General features: G+C 42.3%; 1 protein-coding gene across 3 annotated transcripts; it reads right to left on the reverse strand.

The window, feature by feature from the left end:
- Nucleotides 1-794: 794 nt before the first annotated feature.
- Nucleotides 795-18749, reverse strand: zgc:113263 (uncharacterized protein LOC503753 homolog). Of its 3 annotated transcripts, XM_057856095.1 has the most exons (23): nt 18345-18744; nt 17584-17786; nt 17408-17512; nt 15239-15334; nt 15047-15157; nt 14852-14975; nt 14408-14780; nt 10660-10727; nt 10316-10550; nt 10074-10249; nt 9786-10008; nt 9575-9708; nt 9406-9497; nt 7026-7183; nt 6801-6946; nt 6511-6742; nt 6113-6448; nt 5869-6008; nt 3361-3610; nt 3156-3274; nt 2834-3095; nt 1437-1540; nt 798-1363 (listed from the first exon to the last, which is right to left on the reverse strand). In XM_057856095.1, the coding sequence occupies exons 1-23, from the start codon at nt 18382-18384 to the stop codon at nt 1356-1358; spliced, it is 3735 nt and encodes a 1244-aa protein (XP_057712078.1). In that variant the 5' UTR covers nt 18385-18744; the 3' UTR covers nt 798-1355. The 3 variants fall into 3 exon arrangements, with proteins under 3 accessions (XP_057712079.1, XP_057712077.1, XP_057712078.1); XM_057856096.1 differs by having other exon boundaries at nt 795-1363; nt 2834-3274; nt 18484-18749; XM_057856094.1 differs by having other exon boundaries at nt 795-1363; nt 2834-3274; nt 18345-18749.
- Between the last annotated feature and the right edge of the window lie 492 nt (nt 18750-19241).

Consider the following 19241-nt stretch of genomic DNA (forward strand, 5'->3'; position numbering starts at 1 on the left):
GCGCTCTAGAAAACATTGCTGAGCACCAGATAGTATGTGGTGCACATTAGAAACCATCTGTTGCGCACCATAAAGTATGTAGTGCAAACTAGAAACTATCTGGTGCGCACCAGATGGTATCCTGTGCACACTAGAATCAATCTGGTGCACACCACATACTATCTGGTGTACACTTGATAGTATGTGGTGCGCACTAGAAAGTATGTGGTGCGCACTAGAAAGTATCTGTTGCGCACCAAATGGTATCCGGTACGCACTAGAAACAATTTGGTGCACACCACATAAGGTGGAAAAGCGCTATACAAGTATAACACCATTTACCATTTACTATTTGGTGTACACCTGATAGAATGTGGTGTACATTCGAAAACATCTGGTGCACACTCGATAGTATGTGGTGCGCACTAGAAACCATCTGGGGCGCACCAGAAAGTATGTTGTGCGCACTAGAAACTATCTGGTGAGTACCAAATAGTATCTGGTGCGCACTCAAAACTATCCGACAGTGTGTGGTGCACACTAGAAATTATCTGGTGCGCACTAGAAACTATCAGGTGCGCAATAAAAACTCAGTCGAAACAATCCGGTGCGCACCAGATGGTATCCGGTGCACACTAGAAACCATCTGATGCGCACCAGAAAGTATGTGGTGCGCACTAGAAACTATCTGGTGCACACCACATACTATCTGGTGTGCACCTGATAGTATGTGGTGCGCACTAGAAACTATCTGGTGCACACCACATACTATCTGGTGTGCACCTGATAGTATGTGGTGCGCACTGAAAACCATCTGGTGCGCACCAGACGTTATAAATACATTTTATTTCTGTCGATGTCCCTTTATGGGCTCTGTATAAAATAGACAAGCTTTTCACCAATGATTTCCAAATAAGAAAAACAAAACAAAACAAAAAAAAATCAATGATGGTGGAAAAAAAACATCAAATAAATAAGCTACAAAACTTTGGATCACATACAGCAATGTTTTAAATAAATAGAACTTTGCTTAAGACGTCTGATGCGATTCAGAAAGGAGAAAGTATCTCTCTTTAGCACTTAAACTGTATACAACAAAAGTGTAGAAAATGAAGTAGAAAGGTAATAGTAGATTGGACAAGTGAAGTGTCGTCAAGTACAAAAAAGATTTGTTTGGAAAAACGTCAGCGGTTTCGGAAGGAAGACCAATGTCATGACAGGACACCCTCACGTGTCTGTGTCCCTTCTGAGCGCCTTCGCACTGGGGAGTCGCCCAAATATGGCGTTGGCGCGGACGGTGATGTCACAGTTTTTCAGCATCAATGTCCTGCTTGAACATTATTCTCCTCCCTTCTTTTGGCACGGCGACTTTAATCTTACGACTCTGCAAAACCGAGAGAAAGATCGGTGAATATCTAAAAAAAAGTAGTCCGTTCTGGCTTGTCCAAAACTCTTACCTACGACATCAGCCGCTTCGTCGGGCTGCGGTTCGGACACGACGTACTTGTCGCCAAATATCTTGACCAGCTGGTCGAAGTACTTGCACTCCTGTTTGTCTCCTCTGCGGACGTGACACGGAATCAGAGCCGGAGGGAGACGGGAAAGCAGTGGCGCCTCCAAAAATCTTTCATAGGAGTGGCCAGATGGGGCCACTTAAAATCTTGGGGTGGCCAAAACTAAAAGCCATAATCTCAGGTTTTCATTATATTATTGCAGTAAAAAGGTCAGGGGAAAACTATCAGAAAGACTTAAGGACACAGCTACTGATATACTTTGGTGTATTGTGTAATATTTGAGGTTACTAATGATTTAATGTGCATAGGCCATAACTGTCAACATTTTGAGTTCCACAACAATTCTGTTTTATTGCGTTATGTATATATTAGGCATAAGGTGTACATTTAACTAGGGCTGTCAAACGATTAAAATTTTAATCGAGTTAATCACAGCTTAAAAATTAATTAATCGTATTTAATCGCAATTCAACCCGTCTCTAAAATATGCCGTATTTTTCTGTAAATTATTGTTGGAATGGAAAGATATGACGGATATATACATTCAACATACTGTACATAAGTACTGTATTTGTTTATTATAACAATAAATCCACAAGATGGCATTAACATTATTAACATTCTTTCTGTGAAAGGGATCCACGGATAGAAACACTTGTAATTCTTAAAAGGATAAATGCGAGTTTGTATATTGTGACTAAATACTGCCATCTAGTGTATTTGTTGAGCTTTCAGTAAATGATACTGTAGCGACTTAACTGTTCTGCCCAAATGCATGATGGGAAGTGGTGCAACCATGACTGTGTGTGGTGGCTGCAAAAGCTGTATCTTCTCTGCGTTGGGTACACTACAGGGTGTTAAGAAAAAGATCAACTCCTGTCATTCTTCCCCACGTCGCTTCCCACAATATTTATGGTTCCTGTGGGAGATATGACAAAGCTTTTGCCAATTAAAAGCGCGGCCCCAATGAATGCTTGTATGTACTCCACTCTGCCTCTTACCTCTGTATATAAGTAAAACGGCGCCATTGTAGGCTGTTTGCGCCACTGCATGAATGAGTCGTACCGCAAATGCGTTAGTGGCGATAAATATTTTCACGTGATTAATTTAAAAAATTAATTACTGCCCGTTAACGCGATAAATTTGACAGCCCTACATTTAACAAAACAAAATAAATGCATTCATTTGGGATGAAATGCATAACTGATGCTACAACAATCTAACGATATACTGGCAAGCGGGGTGGCCAGTGGGGTGGCCAACCAATTTATAGGGGTGGCCACGGCCACCCCCTGGTGGCGCCACTGCGGGAAAGTACCGTGCGAGCGTTGTACGCTTACTTCCTGCCGTCGAGGAATTGCCGGAAGCTGTACTTGAGTCTCTTGATTCGGGTCTGGCACTGCTCGGGTGTGCGCTGGTAGCCCTGAGTGGCGAGGGTGTCGGAGATCTGCATGAAGATGTGCTTGTTCTTTGTGCAGCTCTTCAGGTTCTCCTGCACGTCCTCGCTCCCCCACACGCTCAGCAGAACTTCAGTCTCGCCGTCACTCCACGGGTGCTTGGAGTTGTCCGACAACCACTGGCTGCCCGGGGAAACGACGAAATCTGGAAGGGGCGGTTTGGCAGTCGTCAAGCCTCGGCTGAAGTTGAATGTTCTCGTCTCACCTCTTATGGGTTCGTATGCACCGTCGTCGGGCTCGTCTGGCGCCGGGATGCCCACCAGGTCCGACTTCAACTCCCGACTGAAGATTTCCTCCATTTCTCGGAAGAACTTAAAGTCCTGCCTGTCGATTTAAAACAAAAAAAAAAACAACCTCTTTTAAAAACACTGTCAGTTCTTCATCTCCAACAAACGTCATCCGACACCAACTTTTCATGGAGGAATCCATATTTAAGGCGCTTGATGCGGGTGTAGCACTGCTCGGTGGTCCTGGCGTAGCCGCGGTTGCTCATCCTCTCCGAGATGAACTCGAAGACGTGGCGGTTCTTCAGGCAGCCGCGTAGCGTCAACTGCACGTTGTCTTCGCCCCAGATCTCCAGCAGCGTGTGCGTTTCGCGGTCCGACCATGGCGTCTTTCTGCTCGGGTCTGGCAGGAGGTGGCTGGTGGAGGGCTGCTCGTCTGAAAATGACAGCCATTTTCTTTTTTTAGTTTAAACTAGGGCTGGCAAACGATTAAAAATTATAACCGAGTTAATTACAGCTTAAAAATTAATTAATCATAATTAATCGCAATTCAAACCATCTATAAAATATGCCATATTTTTCTGTAAATTATTGTTGGAATGGAAAGACAAGATGGATATATACATTCAACATACGGTATATACTGTAAGTACTGTATTTGTTTATTATAACAATAAATCAACAAGATGGCATTAACATTATTGACATTCTCTTAAAGCGATCCATGGATAGAAAGACTTGTAGTTCTTAAAAGATAAATGTTAGTACAAGTTATAGAAACTTTATATTAAAACCCCTCTTAATGTTTTCGTTTTATTAAAATTTGTAAAATTTTCGATCAAAAAATAAACCAGCAGCTCGCCATTGGTGATGTCGATAATTACACCATGCTCACTCCCCAAACCCATAAAATCATTCGGACCCAAACGCCAGCAGAGGGCGCCAAACACCAAAAAACACAAGTAACAAGCGGACATTACACTGCTGTCATTTTAAGCTGTTTGAACGGGGCATGTACGTTAATTGCGTCAAATATTTTAACTTGATTAATTTAAACAATTAACGCCCGTTAACGCGATAAATTTGACAGCCCTAGTTTAAACACGATTTTCCCCATTTGCGTACTTAAAATACGAGGTCAGTAATATTGTTTTTTTGTCCCTTTAAACCAAGGACGTAGCTTTGCATAGGGATGGTAGGGACATAACACTACCAACTTTTCAGGATGCTCAAATTGTCCCCACCAACTTTAAAGCAACCTTAAATTTTAACAGACCGTAATTTGATGTGACACAATATAAACAATTTCCATCTATTGTCCCATGTAGGCCACAATACAATACAACTGAGAGTGCTATGCCTGCCTGCTAGGCAACAAAACAGTATAACTAAACCTGTGCCTGCCCCCTCCACATCCCTGGGGTTATCAAGCCCTCAAACAGTGATGTGTCTAGATTTTTTGATGGCAAAGTCATTAATAACATCGGTGAAATCCAGTTTTTGAGCCCTGTGATATGTTGGAGCATAGGTGTTTTTTTTAATTACTTTCATTTTACTGAAAGTTCACTCTCCTCCACCTACAGTCACAGTGGGTTGCATTGATCATTTAGCCTTTTAATTAATTAGGTTGAAATTCGTGAGAGATGTAGCCCAGACTAGAGCTGGGAATCTTTGGGCACCTAACGATTCGATTACGATTACAATTCAGAGGCTCCGATTTGATTATAAAACGATTATTGATGCACCCCCCCCCCCCTTTAAAAAAAAAAAAAAAAATTATTTTTTTAAAAAATGTTTTGTACATTAGTTAAAAAATTGTTCAAAAATCCTCTCAGGGTAAACCAAACTACTATTTCAGTATCAAGTTAACATATAACAGTAAACAAATATACGAAAATAACGGTAAATAAAAAACTCGAGTCCCCATTCTGCATCAGCAGCTTTAAACTACATTCGATTAATTTAATGTTGTGAATCAACTGTTAGTTGTTAAAATTGCTCCCGTTATTCCATAATTTCCCATCTGTCTACTTTTGTTAAAGTTTTAAAACTATTTCATCATTTAAAGATAGATTCAAGACAAGATTCTGTCGATTTAGGAGTATTTTAGATAAAAAGTTAATTAGGTTCGCTAAAACAGAGCCTTCTCGAGAGGTCTACTGCTTTAAGATGGCGTTTAAAAGTGTCATTTTGCATCTCTGTTCAATAATACGTCTGTCATTTTGCATCTAGTTCTACATATATATGATATCTACTGTAGACGTATGTTTGTAGCAAGTAGCAACTGGGCGTTGTTTGTAGCAGCTGTCAGCCGCAATCAGGTGTGATTGTTTTTTTTTATCTCGCGGCATGAGTTGAACATGATATTTACTCTCGGTCCGTTCCTCATTGCGTCCCAAAGACCGCGCTGACTGTGTTTTACTTCCGCTTTACCTGGTATAATTCAATAATCGGAATTTGGATATTTGTGAATCGTTCTCGAATCTTCCACGGCCGAATCGCGAATAATCTAAGAATCGGAAATTTCGCACACCTCTAGCCCTGACCCCCGTTCACCCAATTTGTTTGGTCTGATTAATGTACCGTCCCCAGCAAAACGTGTACATGCAGGTTATGCTGTTATATCGTCCCTACTAATGTTGAGACCAAACCTACGCCTTTGCTTTAAACACTTTTGAAGCAGAGAGGACTTACAGACATCTGCGTAGGATTCTTCTAGATTGGGCAAAGATGCGGTCATAGAAGAGGAAGTATCCACATCGTTGTACAGCGCGTTATCACCCAGAACTGGAGCAAAGAGGTTAAAGTAGCGGAAGGCGCCGGATCGACCATTTCTGTGGGGGTAAAACAAAAAAATAAAAAAAATCATCATTTCATTTTCTGTCATTGACGTCGATGGATTGGACATCTATGTGGCCCAAACGGAATGGATGCCAACCTGCGGCTGTTGCAGTGGCGCCTATACGTCTTCTTGAGTCGTTTAATCCTAGCTTGGCACTGCTCGGCGCTCCTGGCGTACCCGGCGACAGCCAACCTCTCGGCGATGTCCACGAAGACGTGACCGTTGCGGACGCACGTTTTCAGGCTGTGCTGCACGTCGGCGGCGGCCCAAATCTCCACCAGCGTCTCCGTCTCGCGCTCGCTCCACGGCACATTCAGAGGGTCTGCCGAGCCGGCGTCACGCGAGTCGTCTAGCTCGTCCGGCGAAAGAGCCTCTGCTCCGAAAACGTGTTCTAACTGCTCGTAGAATTTATCGTCTACTCGCCTTCCGCATCTAAAAAGAAGGGATCGGCGTGACTTATGTTTTGTGCGCTGAATCGCAACGGCCTTACTGACTTTTTCTCCTCGTAACATTGAAGAAATCTGCTCTTCAGCCCCTTGACTTTCTCGTGGCACTGCTCCGGTGTTTTAGAGAAGCCCAGGTCTTGCAGCCGCCCGGAAATCTCGGCGTAAACGTGCCCGTTGGGGATGAAACCCGTGAGCGAGCGCTGCACTTCTTCTTCGCCCCATATGTCAATCAGCGCCGAGGTCTCGGCGTCCGACCACGGGCTGATGGCGACTTCACCCTCTGTCAGAAAAAGAATATTAACCGTCGCATTCTTACGTTTACGTCCTGTTATTTTTACCTGTTTCAGTCACTGAGTCGCCATTGGAGTCTTCTGATATTTCAATGGGGTCGGTCACCAAGGCAACAGATGTGGACGGACGCTTGTCCAGGATTTGTTCCATTAAATCGAAGAATTTAAAATTCACCTTATCGGTCCCAGATGAGCTGCGGAGTGGACAAACAGTTCATATATTTCAATTTTGACCGATTTGATTAGATAGTCTTCGTGTTTTTCTTTTATTACCTCAAGCTATCACGGCACTGCCAATAGCTCGTCTTCAGACGTTTGATTCTGGTGTGGCATTGCTCGGCCGTGCGCGTGAAGCCGTGGACGGACAGTTTCTCTGATATTTCGCTAAAAATATGTACATTTGGCGGGAAGCCTTTTGTGCTCTGCTGGATCTAAATACAAAAAAAAACATGAATGCACACTTGAAAAATTGTGGAGAGACTGTGAGAACCAAAAGTGGTATTTGCCATGTGGCAAAATGAATATTGTCATTTAGCATTTTTTTGCCATGTGGCAAAATGGATTTTGACATATTGCATTTTTTTGCTATGTGGAAATTTTTGCCAAGGGGCAAAATGGATTTTGCCATGTGGCATTTTTATGGCAGAATTGATTTTGACATATAGTATTTTTTTGCCATGCGGCAAAATGGATTTTGCCATGTGGCATTTTTATGGCAGAATTGATTTTGACATATAGTATTTTTTTGCCATGCGGCAAAATGGATTTTGACATATGGTATTTTTTTTTTTTGCCATGATGCAAAATTGATTTTGCCAAGGGGCAAAATGTTTTTTTCCACGTGGCAATTTTTGCCATGTGGCAAAATGGATTTTGCCAAGGGGCAAAATGTGTTTTTCCACATGGCAATTTTTGCCATGTGGCAAAATGGATTTTGACATATGGCATGTTTTGCCAGGTTGCAAAATGGATTTTGACATTTGGCATTTTTTGCCATGTGGCTAAAATGGATTTTGACATATAGTATTTTTTTGCCATGTGGCAAAATTGATTTTGAAAAATGGCATTTTTTCTTTGCCATGTGGCAAATGGATTTTGACATGTGGCATTTTTCTTTGCCATGTGGCAAAATGGATTTTGACATGTGGCATTTTTCTTTGCCATGTGATAAAATGGATTTTGCCATGTGCCATTTTTTTGCCATGCGGCAAAACGGATTTTGCCATTTGGCATTTTTGTCTGTGTGGCAACATGGATTTTGCCATGTGGCATTTTTTTGCCATGTGGCAAAATGGATTTTGACATAAGGTATTTTTTTTGCCATGTAGCAAAATCTGCCATGTGGCATTTTCTCTTTGCCATGTGGCATTTTTTTGGCCATTTGGCAAAATGGATTTTGCCATGTGGCAATTTTTGCCATGTGGCAAAATGAATTTTGACAAATGGTATTTTTTATTTTTTTTGCCATGTGGCAAAATTGATTTAGACAAATCACATTTTCTCTTTGCATTGTGGCAAAATGTATTTCAACATGTGGCATTTTTTCTTTGCCATGTGGCAAAGTGGATTGCGCCATGTGGCATTTTTTTGCCATGTGGCAAAATGGATTTTGACATGTTTTTTTTGGTTTGTGGCATTTTTTTTTTATGTGGCGTTTTTTAGGGTATTGGGCATTTTTGCAGGACATGCACGTCCATGCCATTGACGGCAATACACGTCCAAATTTTCTATTCATTTTAAATGGCAGAAAAACGTGTGGCTGTGATTTTTTTACCATTACAATGCGTTGACATTCAACTGGCAACCAAGTCAGGCTGTGCCATTGACGGCTATGCACATCCAAATTTTCCACTCATATTAAATGGCAGAAAAACTTGTGGAGGCGATTTTTTTTTACCATTACAACACATTGACATTCAACTTGCAACCAAGTCAGGCTATACCATTGACGGCTATGCAAGTCCAAATTTTCCATTCATATTGAATGGCAGAAAAACATGTGGCTGTGATTTTTGACCATACACTTTACATTACAGCACATTGACATGCAACTGGCACCCAAGTCAGGCTATGCCATTGACGGCTGTGCACGTCCAAATTTCCGTGTTAGTCAGCTTTCTTTCTGCACTGATGAATCTCACGGGTGGACCACCAGGCTATTTCAGGAGCCTCGTCAACAATTACAGGAAAGTCTTAATATTATTGCTGCTTTTGTTTGTATATAACTGTGTTGTATGATGAAAATAAAAACTTTATACATCTCAATTTTCTTTTATTCTCCTTTTACACACATACTGAAACACTCTTTCGCAGTGTATTAATTTTAGTCTTCCATTTGTGCAAACAACTGCAAGGCTGCCACTCCAATTTCGCTGCTAGAAATTAAAAACACACATTTTTCTGCCTTTTAACATGAATGGAAAATTTGGACGTGCATAGCCGCCAAAGGCATGGACGTGCATGGCCTGCAATAATGCCATATACGCCCAAAAAAACAAAAACAAAGCCAAAAACCAAAGTCCGTTTTGCCACATGGCAAAAAAATGCCACATGTCAAAATCCATTTTGCCACATGGCAAAAAAAATGCCGCATGGCAAATACCACTTTTCGTTCTCGGCCCTGCTGGAATTGTGGCAGGAAAAAAATATATACCTGTGATTCTCCCCAAAGTTCCAGAAGAATTATGGTTTCTTTGTCAGCCCATGGGACTTTTTTTCTGTCATCCTGAAGGCTGACAACCGACACTGGAAAAGATGAAAAAATTCTAATTGACTGCCAATGACGACGATGAAAGCGCAATCCATTTAAAGTGTCTTCATACCGACGTCCTGAATGGAGCAGGAGTCGTTGTCGTCGGATGTCTCGTTCGGTTGCGGCGTCGACCGGCGTTCTTTTAACAAAAACTGGGCCAGTTCGTTGTAGAACTTGCACTGAACTTGCTCCAAACCCTTCATGCTGTAGAAGAAGAAGGAAGAAAAGTCATTAGGCATGAGTTCCAAGTAACAAAAATCAGTCTTTTCCTAAGCGCGCACTTGTTTTCGTAGCATTGCCTGAAGCTGGACTTGAGCCTCTTGAGTCTGGTTTGGCACTGCTCCGAAGTCCTTGAGAATCCCTGCGAGGCCATCTTGGTGGAGATGATGGGGAACATGTGCATGGTTCTGTTGGTTCCTCTCATTTCTTGCTGCATCTTCTCTTGGCCCCACGTGTTGATGAGAGCCAGCGTTTCCGGTTCTGTCCACGGTACATTTCTGGTTCCTTAAAACAGAACAACATTAATTTCATCACCCTTTCCTGGGATTTTTATGGTGATAGGAGCTTACCCATTTCTTGACTGGTGTGTCCCACAAACTGCAAATCCTCATCGCCGTCATGAGACTCTTCATCGTCGATGACCTCATCCACGTCGTACGCCGAATCGGGTGCGGCGGACGACGCCGGTGAGCCCAGCACTCGCTTCATGTGCTCGTAAAATGTGTGCTCCACTCTAGACGTTCCTCTGAAGAAGAGCAGCGGCCGCTTTAAGAATTGAAGCAGTGACCACCGAGAAGATGACAAGACTAACTTATTCTGCCGGTAGCCTTTTTTCAGGCGCTTGATCCGCGTCTGGCACTGCTCCACCGTCCTCTTAAAGCCCCTTTCAGCTAGCGTCTGGGCGATCTGCACGTAAATGTGGCGGTTCTTCAAGCAGCCCTTCAATGCCCGCTGTATTGAGTCGCTCCCCCAAATGTCCAGCAGGTGGAGCGTCTCCTCTTCCGACCAGGGAACCTTTGGGTCGCTCGTTGTCGCCGAATGACCTTCTGACAATCGCCAGCGAAAAACAGTTTGGTTAGACGACCGATCCGTTGCCTTCATTGTGATGATTTGCGAGAATTACGTGCTCCAGATTTGATCAATAACTGGACAAACCTGTATAATCCCCCCATATGGAGATTAAAGGGGATTCACCAGAATTCTCATCATCCATTGAGGACTCTCTAGAAAGGTAAAATATATCATGTATTGGGTTAAACACTAGAGGAGTTTAAAAAAAAATCAATTATTACATGCATCGCGATTCGACACGTGACGATTCGATTCATAACGGTTAAAAAACGATTGTTTTCCCCCATAACTTTATGACAGCCGTCGTAGCGGAACAAAATTCAAGACACGTCTGCCGCCCGGACACCGTTAACGGACGCACGCACAACGTTCTAGTTGTCCCGTTTACTGGGAGAGAGATTTACGCCTTTTTAAAAGACTGGAAAATAAATTTGTGTATGAGACAGGCAGGACCAGTAGCGTGACCGGAGCAAGAGGGGAAGAGAGATAGTTTGTTACTCCTTGTTTTTCACATGTCCAGCAGTAGTTTGAAGGCATTTCAATTGAAAAATGTCCTGAGTGTGTTGCTAAGACCTGTGTGCGTCTACAGTCCCTGACAAAAGTCTTGTCGCTTATCCATTTTGTAGAAACATTCGCTAATAACCTGACTTTTAATTATTCAGTTGGTTTCAGAAAAGGCTCATATGAAAGCCAAGACCCTCCCAAATGATGTTGGATGTACAAAAATATATACAGTACTGTGCAAAAGTTTTAGGCAGGACACCTGCCTAAAACTTTTGCACAGTACTGTATATTTTTATTATATTATGTATATACAGGATATACTGTATGTATATATTTTCCCCAAGTGGAAGCTTCCATGATCCTAATGAATTTAATAATTAAAAAATATATATATACAGTACTGTGCAAACGTTTCAGGCAGGTGTCCTGCCTAAAACTTTTGCACAGTACTGTATGTTTCACTGAAAAAGATTTATCATTTAATGAAGACATAAAGGTCAAATTTTGGCAAGACAAAAGTTTTGTCACCAACAGAAAGTAATGTGAAAATTGAACAAAAAATGTACTTCAAATACAAAAATATATGACATACTAGGGCTGTCAAAATTATCGCGTTAACGGGCGGTAATTATTTTAAATTGATCACGTTAAAATATTTGACGCAATTAACGCACATTCCCCCTCATAAACAGATTAAAATGACAGCAGTGCCATTGGACACTTGTTACTTGTGTTTTTTGGAGTTTTGACGCCCTCTGCCGGCGTTTGGGGGCGACTGATTTTATGGGTTTAAGCATTGTGTAATTATTGACATCAACAATGGCGAGCTACTAGTTTATTTTTTGATTGAAAATTGTACAAATTTTATTAAAACGAAAACATTAAGAGGGGTTTCAATATAAAATTTCTATAACTTGTACTAACATTTATCTTTTAAGAACTACAAGTTTTTCTATCCATGGATCGCTTTAACAATGTTAATAATGTTAATGCCATCTTGTTGATTTATTGTTATAATAAACAAATACACTACTTATGTACGGTATGTTGAATGTATATATCCATCTTGTGTATTATCTTTCCATGCCAACAATAATTTAGAGAAAGATATGGCATATTTTATAGATGGTTTGAATTGCGAATAATTACAATTAATTAATTTTTAAGCTGTAATTAACTCGATTAAAAATTTTAATCGTTTGCCAGCCCTAGACATAACATAAGCGAATTAAGTAGTGGTGCTGTGAGATCCAAATTTAATATTTGGTATGACCTCCTTGGGCTTCGGCAAGGATTCATACAATTTATTGACGAAGTCATCAGGAACATCAAAGAAAGCAGTCTTGCATGCCTCACAGAGTTCATCAACATTCTTGGGTTTCGTCTTCCATGCTTCCTCTTTCATCCTACCCCAGACATGCTCAATGATGTTCACGTCTGGTGACTGGGCTGGCCAGTCCTGGAGAATCTTGATTGAAGTATGCGATGGAGCACCATCCTGCTGCAGAATTTGTCCCTTTTTATGGTTAGGAATGTGAGAGGCAGCTAAGATTTGTTGATATTTCAGATTATTTATGTTTCCTTCCACCCTGCAGATATCTCACACACCCCCATACTGGATGTAACCCCAGACCATGCTTTTGGTAATGATGTAACCACCAAACTTCATTGTTTTCCGAGTGAATCTCGGATCCATGCGGGCTCCAGTAGGTCTCCTGCAATATTTGTGGCGACTGTGGTGTAATTCAATGTAAGATTCATCTGAAAAATCCACCTTTTGCCACTTTTTCAGCGTCCATCCTTTTGACAGGCTGTGGGCCTTGGCAAATGCCACACGATTTTTTAACTGTCTGCACCCTGAGAAATAAGTAGTCTGAAATACCAACGAATCTTAGCTGCCTCTTATATTCCTAACCATAAAAAGGGAAAAATTCTGTAGCAGGATAGTACTCCATCGCATACTTTAATCTCTACCTCAAAGTTCCTCAAGGCAAAGAAGATCAAGATCCTCCAGGACTGGCCAGCCCAGTCACCAGACATGAACATCATTGAGCATGTCTGGGGTAGGATGAAAGAGGAAGCATGGAAGACAAAACCCAAGAATGTTGATGAACTCTGGGAGGCATGCAAGACTGCTTTCTTTGATGTTCCTGATGACTTCATCAATAAATTGTATGAATCCTTGCTGAAGCCCATGGAAGTCAGACAAAATATTAAATTTGGATCTCACAGCACCACTACTTAATTCGCTTATGTTATGTAACATGTTTTTGTATTTGAAGTCCATTTTTTGTTCAATTTTCACACTACTTTCTGTAGGCGACTAAACTTTTGTCTTGCCAAAATTGGACCTTTATGTCATCATTCAATGATAAATCTTTTTTAAATGAAACAAATATATTTTTGTACATTCAACATCATTTGGGAGGGTCTTAGCTTTCATATGAGCCATTTCTGAAACTAATTGAATAATTCAAAGTCAGGTTATTAGCAATTGTTTCTACAAAATGGATAAGCAACAAGACTTTTGTCAGGGACTGTATAAGAGGTAAGTACACGAACCCTCTTGTACTGTTTAGATGTTAATAGTTAGCACCGAGCGCTAAGCTAATTAGCTAATTCGCTAACATGCATTTCATACGCAGAACGTGTAAAACCATGATTAAGTACAGCGGTAACACTACAAACATGCGAAATAGTACAGAAATCTGTTGTTGCAAGTGCTGCCTGGGAGCCGACAGGCACGCGTGCGCATGGGCGGGCAGGGAGAGAAGAAAGTGTGCGTGCTGTAATGAGTGTGTGCTCGACAATAAACACCACAAGTTAAAAGTGATCAAGAGCAGTTGTTATTTCGACCTGTCACTCCAAAGAGTTACACAAGGGAGGTAACACTGTGAAAACAAAGTATATTGTTTAAGTCTTTTTCCTAAAGACACTTTGTGACCAGTGTAAATTTTATTGTCTTGTTGAGAGAAATAAGTACTCCCTTTAAAATGGTTAATGTTTTTGCACTTTTTTGTAAAAAAATAAAATAAAAAAGCAGATTAAGGGCAGCTTTTTGTTGTATGGGCATGTTTCCATCGTTCCTGTTGAATCATAAGGATATTTTAAGTAAATCATGGACATAAATTTGTTTGCCTACTTTATTAATCAGTAATGTATGACGCATCGACAATCGCGATAACCGTGATAATCGTCAATACCGTGATCATCGTTCAAATATCGAATCGTAGCACCCTGATTCGTGGTGTGCCTAAGATGGCACACCCCTATTAAACCATGTGATGTTAACAATTATTAAGCGTGACAGGAAGAGTAGTTCCCTTACAAGAATGACGACACCTCCATCCGCTGCTTGCCGGGCATCTCCACACCGCCGCTCAGCTTCCTCTTTCTGAGTGCCCGTCCCCCTCTGAAGCTCAAGTTTAGCTCATTAGTCTCCGAGACCTCGGGCTCGGGGTCATTGGACGTCGTAAGGTCTATGGTTTCATCAGAGGAATTCTGCTTCCTCCCGTCATCGCGAGGCCTCCTACTCGCCATCTCAACGGCGCTTGTACCGCCAGGCGCGTCTGCGCGATGCTCCGAGGGTTTCGGATCTCTGTGAGCGGGCAAGTAGGAGGTAGCGTCGGTGGTGGCTTTGGTCCCGGGGGGCAACGACATGGAGGTGAGGATGCAATCGTCCATAGGTAATAACCTCGGATCTGCAGTCAAACATTTTTCCCCTTGGTTAGGCAAATTTGCTTAAATATATTAATTAAGCAAGGGAAATTACCTTTCTCTTCAAAATGCCCAAGGTTTCTGTGGTGTTCAAGTAGAGCCTTCATATCAGCTGGTGGGAAAAAGGATTGTAAACAGTCGCTGAGGAAGGACGGAGCGTCTCCGAGCAAAGCTGCCAGCTGAGAAATGAAGGTGAAATAACTCTTAAAACACAGGGCCAAGAAAAACTGGCGTGAGTTAAATAGGGCACCTGAGTGAAGTCAGGGACGGGGAGAAGCTCCTCCAGTCGGGATATAAACTCCCATACAAGCATCTCCAGGGCCGCGTCATATTTTGGGCCGAAGTAGACAGGAAAAATCTCCTATAAGACAAGAAAATTGTTTCCATATTCAAATATTCCAGAAGACAGAGCAAAAAAAAAAAAAAAAGACTGTGGCGTCACCTCAAAAAAGTACTTCCTTTCCATTGGATCCTCTAATAAGGAGTGCACCAACTCCACAAAGTTCACCTCGGACTCCTCCACCAGGTCGATGGTGCTCTGTCAAAACCCAACAGACGACATTGAGGCAGAATTAAAATGTTTTTACGAGACTTGCTACAGTACCACAAAAGTGAGTACACCCCTCGTATTTCTGCAGATATTTAAGTATATCTTTTCATGGGACAACACTGTCAAAATGACACAATGAAAAGTAGTCTGTGTGCAGCTTATATAATATTTCCCCTCAAAATAACTCAAAATATAGCCATTAATATCTAAACCCCTGGCAACAAAAGTACACCCCTTAGAAACTACATCCATAATGTCCAAATTGAGTACTGCTTGTCATTTTCACTCCAAAATGTCATGTGACTTGTTGGTGTTACCAGGTCCAGGAGTGCACAGGGAACAGGTGTGTTCAAATTTGTAGTGCAGCTCTCACACTCTCATACTGGTCACTGAAAGTTCCAACATTGCACCACATGGCAAAGACCGCCCTGAGGATCTTTAAAGACAGAATGATGCGCTACATGAAGATGGCCAAGGCTACAAGAAGATTGCCAACATCCTAAAACTGAGCCTGTTAGTGCTCAGACCATACACCACACTGTACATCAAATTGGTGTGCATGGCTGTCACCCCAGGAGGAAGCCTCTTCTGAAGACGGTATTCAAGAAAGCCCGCAAACAGTTAGCTGAAGACATGTCAACGAAGAAGACATGTCAACGAAGCACGTGGATTACTGGAACCATGTCCTATGGTCTGACGAGACGAAGATTAATTTGTTTGGTTCCGCTGGTCTCGAGCATGGCGACCAGGTGAGGAGTACAAAGATAAGTGTGTCATGCCTGCATGAGCGCTGCAGGTGTTGGAGAGTTGCATTCCATTGAGGGAAACATGAACTCCAACATGTACTGTGAAATACTGCAGCAAAGCATGATCCCCTTCCTCCAGAAACTGGGTCGCAGGGCAGTGTTTCAGCATGACAATAACCCCAAACACACCTCCAAGATGAACACTGTTTTACTGAAGTTGCTGAGGGTAAAGGTGATGCATGTCTCCAGACTTGAACCCAATAAAACATCTTTGGGGGATCCTCAAGCGGAAGGCGGAGATGTGCATAGTCTCAATTATCCGGCAGCTCCGCAACATCATGGAGGAGTGGAAGAGCATTCCAGTGGCAACCTGTGAAGCTCTGGTCAACTCCATGCTCAGTTCTGGATAATAGTGGTGGCCACACAAAATATTGACAGTTGACATGATGCATGTTAATATTGACAATTTTCACTAAGGAAAAAATGACAAGCAGTACTCAATTTGGACATTTAACGGTGTACGTAGTTTCTATGCGGTGTACTCACTTTTGTTGCCAGGGGTTTAGATATTAATGGCTATATTTTGAGTTATTTTAAGGGGAAAATAAATTAACTATCATAAGCAACACACAGACTACTTTTCATTGTGTCAAAGTGTCATTTTGTCAGTGTTGTCCCATGAAAAGATATACTTAAATATCTGCAGAAATGCGAGGAGTGTACTCACTTTTGTGATACACTGTATCAGCCGCTTCTTGTCGCCGGTTACATTTACGCTTGAAGATTTTCTCCCTATCTCGCTCTCCCATTAACTCTCAACATTTTCACAAAAGCAATAAAATGCTCCTCAGCAAAGGTCTGGAATGATGGTTTTTAAAATGACGACTTCTTAACGAGACAGCGCTTTGTTTGTCTTTGCCATGTTGGAACTTTCAGTGACCAGTATGAGAGAGTGTGAGAGCTGCACTACAAATTTGAACACACCAGCTGCCTATGCACACCTGGACCTAGTAATACTAACGAGTCAAATCGCATTTTGGAGGGAAAACGACAAGCAGTACTCAATTTGGAGATTTAGGGATGTAGTTTCTAAGGGCTGTACTCACTTTTGTTGCCAGGGGTTTAGATATTAATGGCTTTATTTTAAGTTATTTTAAGGGGGAAATAAATCAGCTATTATTATAAGCTGCACACAGACTACTTTTCATTGTGTCAAAGTGTCGTTTTGTCAGTGTTGTCCCATGAAAAGATATAAATATCTGCAGAAATGCGAGGGGTGTACTCACTTTTGTGATACACTGTGTATTGAACTTACATGGTGATCCTTGGCTGTGCTGGCCGGCGCTTTGATTCTGTCCAGATGGGGCTGGATGGCCCGCATGTCTGCAGGCTTCTCACCTCGACACATCTCCAGAACAAGCTGCACCCACACACAGCAGACCAGTTTCAACCGGATCCGTGAGGAGATAAAATGCCGAGCTTATTACTGACCCTGGCCCTGAGTCCCAGGGTGAGTTGAGCCCTCTGGCTGTAGCTCATGAGCTCAGGGACCAGCTCTGTCACCATGGTAACAAACTCCTCCAGCATGCCGTAGTGGTCCACCAGTCCCTGCTGAACGATGCGCCACATCGCGGCTGACAGGAGCTGCAAGGGCGGGGCCAGGAGGCGGAGGTAATGCACGGGGAGGTCATTAGCTGGAACAGGAAAAAAAAAAAAGGGTTTTGTTTATAAATGATTAGAAAAAAAAAATAGGGGTTGCTGTAAATGTGTTTCCCTGCAAATGGCATCCTTTGAATTCAAATGTACAGTACCTTGAAAATGAGTTCTCACAATAAATATCCAAGCAAAACGTCACGCCCCTCGATTTCCACGACATATACACAGTTGAATTTTTTGATATCTGTTAGCATCCCTAATCGCAACCTGATTGATCAACATCCACCTCACCTGCAGGCCCTTCGCGTATTGGCTCAGCGGGCAACAACATCCATCCCCAGAATATGTCGTCAACAGGACAAGGGTCAGCTGATCAGACAGATGGTAGTAGCCTCCTGATCAGGAGTATGATGCTAAAGAGCTACACACTTCACATGCTAATCCGTGCTTTGCATCAGCAAGTATACACGCTCTCTGGAACGTGATCGTCACCTAGTTACTCGCAATGCTGACAAAGCGATCACATGAAGCGATCGCTGCTTTCAGTTCTGTTTTTTACCCCCCTTATTTTGTGTGGAACATGTTAGAACACGCACCTCGATTGCTGCCATTTTCAGCTCCTCGTTTTATTTCCATTTAGCAACTGAATGACAACCCGAGCGGACCCCACCACTCGGGCTGGGAGTACGTCGAGAGGGGCAAGAAAAAACAAAAACAAAACGTGACAATAATCACCGAACTCCACCAGATCGCGTTGATAGCTCCGTTTGGTTGCCGGAAGCCGCTTCGGGCTCTGGTTTTTAGCTTCTCAAAGAGGGGAGGAGAAAGAGAACGGAACAATGGTCGCTGGTCTCATCCGCCTCAGTCCAGATCACAGCAAACCCCTTTCCTGGTTGGCTGACGAAGACCGGAACGAACCCGTTGTGGCGGCTTTCGGACGCTAGACGGCGACATCGCGTCAGCAGTCACTTCCTGTCTGTGCTGACGTCACTTTGACTCCAGGCGGATGAACACAAAAATAAAACAAAAATAGGAAATTGACGATAAGTATGGAAGCCCATTCCTATGGAAGCCCCCATTCCCGCCACACACACACAAAAAAACAAAACCCAAAAAAACAAACAAACAAACAAAAAAAAAAAAAAACGAAAACGCCCCCCCCAACAAAACAAGAGGCCCATTTCCGCCAGTTGAATTTTTTTTTGTGCAGGTGGCCGTTTCCGCCACTGGGAAAAACAAATATATATATTTATATATTTTTTTTACTTATCAGAGTCCTTACGCTCAAGCTAAGCTTAATGTGGCGGGAATGGGCTTCCATATCCGCCACTGGGAAAAAACAAATATATATATATATATTTTTTTACTTATCGGAGTCCTTACGCACAAGCTAGCTTAATGTGGCGGGAATGAGCTTCCATACTCCTGCTTGTGATGTTTTTCTTTCTTTCTTTTTTTTTATTATTGACAAACAACAACAAACATTACAACAT

The sequence above is a fragment of the Corythoichthys intestinalis genome, chromosome 13 (assembly GCF_030265065.1).
Source record: "Corythoichthys intestinalis isolate RoL2023-P3 chromosome 13, ASM3026506v1, whole genome shotgun sequence".
NCBI classification, from domain to species: Eukaryota; Metazoa; Chordata; class Actinopteri; order Syngnathiformes; family Syngnathidae; genus Corythoichthys; species Corythoichthys intestinalis.

Bases quoted from the DNA above. Each gene is read 5' to 3' on its own strand.
- zgc:113263 (XM_057856094.1), bottom strand. From the start codon at position 18,384: ATGGAAATAAAACGAGGAGCTGAAAATGGCAGCAATCGAG. The intron at 17,513-17,583 runs GTCAGTAATAAG...GTGTGGGTGCAG, and splicing joins CCCTGGGACTCAGGGCCAGG to CTTGTTCTGGAGATGTGTCG. The intron at 10,250-10,315 runs GTTAGTCTTGTC...GCTCTTCTTCAG, and splicing joins AAAGGCTACCGGCAGAATAA to AGGAACGTCTAGAGTGGAGC.